Source organism: Thamnophis sirtalis, unplaced genomic scaffold (genome assembly GCF_051295495.1).
Source record: "Thamnophis sirtalis isolate CommonGarterSnake01/CBP01778 unplaced genomic scaffold, rThaSir2_p1.2 scaffold_5, whole genome shotgun sequence".
Taxonomy (NCBI): domain Eukaryota; kingdom Metazoa; phylum Chordata; class Lepidosauria; order Squamata; family Natricidae; genus Thamnophis; species Thamnophis sirtalis.
Window position 1 is genome coordinate 109,333,116 of NW_028261385.1, and position 9,629 is coordinate 109,342,744.

Consider the following 9,629-nt stretch of genomic DNA (forward strand, 5'->3'; position numbering starts at 1 on the left):
CGGAAATAGGAAAAGAAATTTTGGTAGTACATTCATTTTTATGACTGCGATCCTACTCTTCAGGGACAGTTGTGGGTTTTTCCACCTTTCTAAGTCTTTCTTAGTTTTATTGATCAAATTAATATAGTTATTTTCTTTGATGGTCACACACCTCGCAGATAAATGTGTACCAAGATAATTGACTTTTTTGACAGTTTGGATACCCAATTTTTTCGTTAACTCCTCTTTTGCTTTTGATGTCATATTTTTAACCAACATTTTGGTCTTAGTCATATTTAGACTGATTTTTTGAAGAGGCTGGGAGTGGGTGGGTGGGTGGAGTGGATAGTGTAAATGGGTTTGGGGGAGCATATACAGATCACAGGTTGTCCATCCCATTCTAGATGAAATTTATAAAACCTTGGCAGAAACAGGAGCTGGTAAGTATGCATTTCTCACTCTCTTACAACTCCAAGATCCCTTTATGTTGAAGTGAATGCCCGAACTAGGCCTAAGTAAGAGTATAAACATGGTCCAAAAGAAAGCATACCATGTGTACTTTATATATGCTGTGTATATTGTATGTAAGCATATCTGAGCTCTGCTTGAGATTTTGTACATTTCACGATTTGTTTTCCCAGAATCAGATGTGTTGCCTTAGAGCTCAGGGGAAGGAAGCTCAGTGATGCAATGGTGAGGAGGAGATCTGGGAAAGGAGCAGCAGCTGGTAGCAGAAGGAGGGCAGACTGAGGTTGAACCTGGAGCTTAAGCAGGAGAGTCTCATCTTTGTTTCTTAATGGAATAATGGCATCCCTTGCAATCCTAATCTACCCTTCACTTCTTCTAGTGCTTATTTATCATGCAAGTAAGTAAACTTTGTACTCTTGTTTTCAATCTCTAAATGATTAATAGGATATTTTAAAAGGAAAGATACCTAGGAATATGATTTTTGTTCATTACATTTTAACATGATGCACTGGTGGGTTTCTGAATGCAATCTAGGTAAAATTTTATGGATTATATTTATATTTTATTTAATAAACTACCTCAAAAAGTTTTGAAAAGCAGAATAGAATAGATTAGAATAGAATAGAATAGAATAGAATAGAATAGAATAGAATAGAATAGAATAACAGAGTTGGAAGGGACCTTGAAGATATTCTAGTCTAACCCCATGCTTAGGCAGGAAATCCTATATCATTTCAGACAAATCGTTGTCCAATCTCTTCTTAGAAACCTCTAGTGTTAGAGTATTCGCAGTTTCTGGAGGCAAGTTGTTCCACTGATTAATTGTTCTGACTGTCAGGAAATTTCTCCTTGGTACTAGGTTGCTTTTCTCCTTGATTAGTTTCCGTCTATTGCTTCTTGTTCTGCCTTCAGGTTCTTTGGAGAATAGGTTGACACCCACTCACCCCCTCTTCTTTGTGACAGCCCCTCAAATATGGAACACTGCTATCATGCCAACCCTAGTCCTTCTTATCAAAGCCTATGGTGGGAAAAGGCCAGAAATTATTGCAAACTGATAGACTCTCAGTTGCTATGTAAATGATACCCAAGGAATATAATAGTTACTCCTATTTCCAAGTTAGGTTGGGCTAAGTTGTGTATATGGGGAAGAAACTCAGCAAGATGGCTAGTAGGTAGGAGAGTTGTACCACAAATGCAATTAACTGATCTTGAAAATAATATACAGCAATTATATAGTATGTTTTATTTTATTTGAGTTACAAATGGTTGAGAAAAAGCATAGCTTATCTAATCCTTGTAGTGTATGTGAAACATTAGATTCATATCAGAAATTGATTGATTGATTGGTTGGTTGCTCGAATTTTTTCCTTGATGGCTAAATCAAAGCTGGTTGTTCCATTATCTAGCTGCAATGGATGAGTTCAGGGTACGTCCGTTCGACAATATTTCTCTGCCGTGCCATTTCTCCTTTGTGGATAGCACAGAAGGTTTATCCTTCACCTGGGAGAGGGAAGATATCAAGGAGGAGCACGAAGTAGAAGACGATGATTTTTACAAATATTTTGTCGGACTTCATGATTTCTATCAGTTTTATCCGAAGTTGATATATAGCTTTAGCAACAACATGGAACAAGTAGAAGAGCGGAATTCCCTCTATGAAGGCAGAGTCTGGGTGGATGAGGAAGAGATTCCAGAGGGCAGCCTGGCCCTCATGCTGGAGCAGGTCCAGTTTTCTGATGAGGCTGTGTACATATGCAAGGCCATTAATTCAATGGGCAGAGGGACAAGAAAAATGAAGCTTCTTGTGGAAGGTAAGAACGCTTGCCTATTCTCCAGTATTGCCCAGTTGAAAATACCTAATACAGGAGTACTGTGGTGTGTGAATGATCTTTTATAAATTGTTGAGTCTATTTTTCTTTTGTTATCAATTTTATCTGTTTATTCTACAATAAGAATAAGATATCTGTACAAGAATGCACTTTTCAAAATGAATATAATATATTTCCTCTCACTAGATTTTTAAAATACTTTATCTTGCTTAGACAAGAAATCAAATCACAGATCCAGACTGAGGGGTATATGACATAGCAATAGATAGTAGAATATTCAGTAAAAACAATAACAGAAAATAAAAGATAGTCATTAAAATAATAAAATTTCACAGCACATTTAAAAAAAGACTAAGAATAAATTAAGATTCCAACAATTTTTATATATACTGTGAAATCGTTGCAACTCAAGCATTCTTGGTTTCAATCTTTAGACAGACAATCAAAATTGATTCAGAATATGAAGGGTAAGTGATTTTTCAGGAACAATTTTAGAACACTGGATCTATCATAAAGTGAGATCTTTCATCTTAAGGTCTCTTAAAAGGTTGCTGACAGTAGTGCATCCTACTTCCAAAAGGCGAGAAATATCAAGATTCCACTGTTAACTTGACCTTTGGTAGTTTTTGGAAATGACTTCTTTTACAACTTTGTTTCTATAAGATAGCTTGCTCTTTGTAAATATATGCACAGAGCCTGAGCTTTAAAAGCATTAACATTTCAAGATTATTCTTACTAACATAAGAGAATCCAGAATGCTATAGAAGTTGCTGATATGTCAAGTAAAATGCAGTCTTTTTCTGGATAAATATTTTATCCTTCAGCTGAAAAGGACTAGAAATAGCAACAGAAGAATAAACAGGAGTGGTTAAGTAGTTTGCTTAATAAGGAGTACCGTACTTAAATTGCATTTCTAAGCACATCAAAGCAAATCCTTACATAGTTAATCATGAATATTGGCTAAAAGATTGTACTGTAAAGATATTTTAAAAGGGTGAAATTGTTTCTAAGCTGAAACATTATTTGATCAACAATTGCCTTGTTTTTCAGCAAATATAAAGAAATGCAATTTGAACTGCTCTTTCAAAAATGAACATTTTATTTCTAAGCATACATCACAAACTGAGCCTAACTGCATTATTCCCATATTCTGCTAAGTTGTATTATGAAAATAAACAGAGGAATCTATTTTACATTATTACTTAAAGCAGGGCAGCAAGTCAAAGAGGAACAGTTAGAGGAACAGAATAAGTACCAGCAGTAAATTGGGAATAGCTCTCAGAGTGATAATCCACAAAAGTATAACAAGGCAATAAATCTGGCATATTTCTGGGACTCAGGGGTGAAGTTGAAACTAGGTAACTAGGTAAAGGGACATGACTATCAATGCAGAACAGAAGTATTTATATAAGGGAGAAGCTTTGAAGATTAATTTTCTGGAAAGAATGTGTTCCTTCTCACACCCACAATTTATGCCATACCATTTTTTCTTACTTTTCTTCTGAAGAAATTGCAAGTCATAGCTAGGATAAAATGAATCTTACTAATACTGAGCAAAATATCCTACAGCAGATCTTCAGTTCTAATCCAGCATTTCCCACATCATCTTTTCTATATATTTAGGGCTTTAGCTCTTCTAGTTCTACAGCTTGGATGTCCAATGCCTCTACTGAATGGATAACTACTGGAAATGAAGAATGCAAGCTCTGGAAATCCTGCTGTGTAACACGTTTGGCAAATCTCAGAGCAATTGTTACAAAGCTGTAATTAGATTATTACTAATTGTCCTGTTTTTCCACCTCTCACAATTAGATGCTGAAGAGCCACAGGTGCAGTTCAGCACAGTCGATGATGCACTTGTAGCCAAGTGCATCTCAGCAGGCTGGTACCATATGCCAAAGGTAACCTGGCGTAACCGCAAGGAAGAAGATCTGTCTGGCTATTCCAAAACAGATATTCTGGAAGAGAAACAGGATGGGTCCCACCGTGTGGTATCTACATTACATTACCCTGTACTACTCCATGAAATCTACACTTGTCACATTGAAGAGAGTGATGTGCTCAACAGACCTGTTAGGTCCATCCACAAAGTTCCAAGTTAGTGATCTCTTGTTGAAAGCTTCTGTCGGGTGTTGAAAAAAGAAATATGTTGTTAAGCAAAGACACGAGAATAAATTAAGCATGATAGAGTAGATGTTTTCTTCTTCCCAGCAACCTTGCTCAGGATGCTGTCTTTCAGTGGTGGGAAATGGTTAAACAAATCATTGGGCTAAGAGGGAGGCATATGGCTTTTTCCTTCTTCCCATTGACTGTGGTCAAAGGTATAAGGGGCATGCTCAATAAAGAGGAGGGTGAAAGTGCAAGAATGAGTGCTGGCCTTCAAGATGTTGCTGAATTATACTTCCCAATAATAATGGTTAAAAGATTCTGGTAGTTATATTAAGAAATGTCTATAGTATTACAGATTTCCCAGTTTTAGAGTAGCATGTGTGAGAGAGAGAGACACACACAAATTAAGATGTGATGAATGTCAGGAGTAATGGAGGACAGATGTACACACATGTAGAACCATGGATCAAACCAACAATTTGTATAGATTGTTTTTTCATGAACATTGTGTAGACCTTATATGGTTCTCCTGTTTCTTGAAGCAGTTTGGCCAAATGCAAAAACAATCAGCTGGATCAACTCTTACCATCTGATTATCCATCTTTCCAGGCAAGAGGAAGGAGTAGAAACTTCCACACTACTCTTCTGAATATTCATGAATCCTGGCCATGAAGGCTCAGATTGAGAGCTGTGGCATCTTAGACGCCATTTTTGATTTTGACACTCAACGAGGTGTCATTTGTTCCTAGTTAGAAAACTGGCTTCTCATTTCAGTTAATGCTTATTGACAGCTTTAAAAATACATATTTAGAAATACATTTCATTGAATTCAAATAAACTTAATTATCAGTAAAATTGGCAACTTTAAAGAACGGGTGATTAGAATGTCAAAAGTGTTTATTGTCTCTCACAAACAATAGACAGAATGTGGGGCACAATTCTTTTTTTATATGCATATCCCTATCTCCCCTCACTTTTTGCAAATAAACAGACAAAAATAATTTCTGGTATAGCAATCGATAGTGTACTTAATAATTGAGATTGGTATACTTAGTTCAGAGATGTAGGAGTACTCCTGATGCAGCTACCCAAGCTGAGTTTCGTAAATCTGAGAAAACAAAATGGTTCATGGCAAGTTAGTTATGTAGAAGTAAGTTCCATTACGGTGAGAGAGCATTAGAGGCCACTTTCTGTGGTAATTTGTACTGATATAAGATAACGCAAGTACTTATCCCGAAATTTTGGATGAATATGCACCTATGAATGTCCCTACAACAAAATGGGAAAGCTTTCTTCTCTTCGGGGCCAGATTCTTAGAAGACTTATTTGCTAGTGAGCCAACATATCAATTGTAAATAGCACTATTTATTATTTATCTTTCTGGCACTCTCTTTTTTCTTTAACTTTCTCATCACAGATTGCTGCACTAGTGATTTGTGGGGTCTTGTAGAGCATCCACCACGGTGGAAAAATAGCAGTAATATTTGGTTTTACCCTAGTGATTTGTAACATCTCAGCGTGTTGTTCAATCATTGCTATGGAAAAATAGTCTCCCGTTGTTGCCACAGCAATGACAGCGGGTGACACTGAAAATGCTATAATGCTGTAAACAGTGAATGATAGTTTTTTTTAATCATTTCAGTGAATTGGATGGTGCGAGGAAGACACTATGCAGTGGGCGGGGGTGGGGTCTTCTTTATGTCTGCATTGTTGTGCTTTCCTCCAGTCCACACATGCTGGGATATTTCTATTCTGCCCTCATTGATGAATCTCATTCTGCCTCAGCAGTGAGCAAAGCAAATGATGCTTTTCTTAGAGACTCAAATGGGGCCATCTAAGGAGAGTAATTGATGGATCCTCTTGGCTTCACCTGCCTGAAGAAACAAACAATGCTATGCAAGGAAAAGACACTTTTTCACATATGGTAGAACAGCCATCAAAATATGGTTAGCCGATCAGTGTTTGTTGGGAAGTAGTTCTGCCTGGTCTAGCAGCTAGTGCTCTCCTATTTTATTGGGTGGACCCAATTAACTCATCTGCAGAAATGGGTGTATTCATTCTACCCAAGTAAGCAAGAAACTGTCGGCTTTATCAGAACACAACATCATCCCCTGCAATAAAATTGCCCATCCAGACGTGGCACATCAGGCAATCATACAGCTGATTGGGGGTGGGGGTGGTAGCAGGTGAGGGATTCAGGCGGTTCAAACCAGATTAGGCGAACCTGTAGTTCCGGCAATCAGGTAGCCCATCCCACCAGTCTCCTTTGATTCCGGTTGAATCCCGTCACTGGGTCGTAGTAGTGAAGGGCAATCTTCGAGAAGAATGGTGGATATGTTTCCAAAAAAGGGGTAAATAATTAATCCCCTCTGCCTTTTCCTCTCTCCTCTCTCTTTCTCTCTCTCTCTCTGAACTAGTGGGAAAGATGGGGACAAAGTGGTCCATGTTTAAAAACAGCATTTCCCACTTTTGCTCCCCCCCAATGAACCAATGAACGAAGTGGATTAAATCACCAAGGATAGCAGATTAGAGCAAGATCTATGTTTCAAAACAGGTTTCCCTACTCTTGCTAGCTTGAAAAAGAATTATAGCAGACGAGAGAGAAAAGTTTCAATCACCTTCCTAAAAAAATGGGTGACATACTTTTGGTTTCTCCTGTCATGCAAACCCAAGTCCTGGAAAGCTGTGCTTGCAATAGCTTCAGGTACTGGGCAGGTTGCAATCACTAGCCATGCCCTCCCTAGGCATCCTTTAGGAGATGCTGAAGTTGTTAAAACAGGAACTCTTGTTCTAAATATGTCTTCAGGCTGCCACTGCAGTGGGCTAGAGTTCCCAAGACAACCTCATGAAGACCTGCCCTTTAACACTAATTAGGGAGGCAGTTTCATACTGTGATTAGTGGACCATGACGAAGAGCCCAGAATCTGATGGGCAAGTTGTTCTTGCCAATGATCTGAAATGATAGCTAGTAAAAGAACCTTTGAAATTAGGGTGAGTGGTTGCATGAAACTAGATCAAAGATATTACGATGTTTCAGGTAGCACATTTCTACGATAGAGGTGAAAAGTTTTCAGGAAATGTAACTTTTTCCAGTCCATATAAAGGGTAGCATAAGCACATCAAAAACAGGGGAAATATTTTACATTTGAAACTATGAAATATACCTCTACCCATGTAAAATGGATGCATTAGTTGAGATTTCAAAATGTTGGTATCTGACTATTAATAGCAATGAAGTTACTACAGAACCAGACAGAAAATATTCACAAATTTGGTCTGACAGATCAACAAAGAGGAATATTCTATATCTATATTGTAGATATAGATATAGATATAGATATAGAGATAGAGATAGAGATAGAGATAGAGATAGAGATAGAGATAGAGATAGAGATAGAGATAGAGATAGAGATAGAGATAGAGATAGATAGATATAGATATAGATATAGATATAGATATAGATATAGATATAGATATAGATATAGATATAGATATAGATATAGATATAGATATAGATATAGATATAGATATAGATATAGATATAGATATAGATAGATATAGATATACAGTAGAAGATATAGATACAGGTAGTCCTCAACTTACAACCATTGATTTACTGACCATTTGAATTTGCAATGATGCTGAAAAAATTACTTATGACTGTTTTTCACATGACGATTGTAGCATCCCCAAGGTCACATAATCAAAATTTGGATGCTTCACCACTAGCATATATTTTATAACAGTGCAAGTGATTCACTTTACAACTGTATCAAGAGTGGTTGTAAAATGGGGCCAAATTCACTTAACAACTGTCTTCCTTAGCAATGAAAAATTTGGGCTTAATTGTGGTCGTAAGTCAAGGACTACCTGAATAAGTATGTATATAGGTATAGATATGTAGGGGTAATCATGATTGTCTCAAAGGTTTTGAGTCAGAACTGATGAAGCTTCCTGGATGAGAAGTGAAACGTTGTCTTCCTCAAGGAACAAACATAGCCCAGTTGCCATTTGAAAAACCTCATTTGAGATATGTAGGAGTATTTTTTTTAAACAAATGTGCTGGTTGTTTGTATGGCTGGGTTTGTTTTAATGTTTTAACTTTTCTTTTTTCAGAGAGGAAATATCATAATATGTACAATCACTACTAGAAAATCAACACCAAGTTGATGTAGCGAGGGAAGATTTTTCATCATATCAGTTCTGTACAGTGCCTGCAACAGCAGAAGGAAGAGGGAAAATACAGAAAATGAGACAATACATTTTGCATGTTGAAAGGAGGGGATTGTTTATATCACTCTGTTAGATGTTTGAATTAAATTGAATTGAATTAAAAACTGCCAAAATATTCCATATGGACAACCAAGACTGGACTGAGTTTTTTCACACTTACAGGGGTTATTTGGTAAGCTCATCTCCTGTGCTAAAACATCCCCAACAGATGCCATTCTCTGCTAGAAGAAATCTGGCCGAGGGGAGCCCACCTAGTCTCTAGTCTAGAGAACTTATTTCATTGTCAAACCAGTCTTGCAATTAAGAAAACTAAAAAAGTAATAAAAACAATAGGAATCATATATAAACATAGGTCTGCAACAATTAGTTTTCCAGTGATTTTGGTAAGACTCATTGAATTGTGTCTTTTGTTTCAGAAGCAGAGAAATATGTTGACAGGACTGGATTGCTAGTTTTACACCTAGCCTTCCTCTTTTCTGGTTCAGGCTTAGGAAGAGCAGTGGGGGAGTTAATCTAGCTTCATGAAATTAAAATCCTTCATTACAGTTCTGTGTTCTGTAAGAACAGACAGCATCCCCACTGCATCTTTTGTAGTTCAGTTGAATCCTTCTTAAAATGTAAAACCCAGAATTGGACAGGATACATGATATGCGATCTGAACATTATATAAAATAAAGAACAGAAAATAATAAACCAATCTGGGTTGGTTACCAGGATCAGGGGTTTTGTCTCCTGAGCTTTCGGACTCGTGCTGGAGCCCATCTCAGTAAGATGGGCTTCAATATGAGCCTGAAAGCTCGGGAGACAAAACCTCTGGTCCCGGTGATCAACCCAGATTGGATCCTGAAACATTGTACTGGGACACGTATTTTCGCCTTCATTCGTGAAAAAATAATAAAGCATCTATGATAAGTAAATGTGTCTCTCCCCCCCCCCCACGCAAAAGATACAGGTTTCTGGTCTCTGTTTCTTAGCCACGGGAGTCAGCGTTGCCCAAAGTTATTTTCCAAG

At 37.3% G+C, this 9,629-nt stretch overlaps 1 protein-coding gene across 1 annotated transcript; it reads left to right on the top strand.

Annotated features, from left to right (window-relative positions):
• Positions 1 to 687: 687 nt before the first annotated feature.
• On the top strand, positions 688 to 8,747 carry LOC148045542 (V-set domain-containing T-cell activation inhibitor 1-like). Its single transcript, XM_087716510.1, has 4 exons — positions 688 to 844; positions 1,854 to 2,258; positions 4,089 to 4,373; positions 8,502 to 8,747. The coding sequence occupies exons 1-4, from the start codon at positions 784 to 786 to the stop codon at positions 8,534 to 8,536; spliced, it is 786 nt and encodes a 261-aa protein (XP_087572636.1). The 5' UTR covers positions 688 to 783; the 3' UTR covers positions 8,537 to 8,747.
• The last annotated feature ends 882 nt before the right edge of the window (positions 8,748 to 9,629 follow it).

Coding starts and splice junctions, on each gene's coding strand:
- LOC148045542 (XM_087716510.1), top strand. CDS start 784: ATGGCATCCCTTGCAATCCTAATCTACCCTTCACTTCTTCTAGTGCTT. Junction 845..1,853: donor AGTGCTTATTTATCATGCAA/GTAAGTAAACTT, acceptor TCCATTATCTAG/CTGCAATGGATGAGTTCAGG. Junction 4,374..8,501: donor GTCCATCCACAAAGTTCCAA/GTTAGTGATCTC, acceptor TTCTTTTTTCAG/AGAGGAAATATCATAATATG.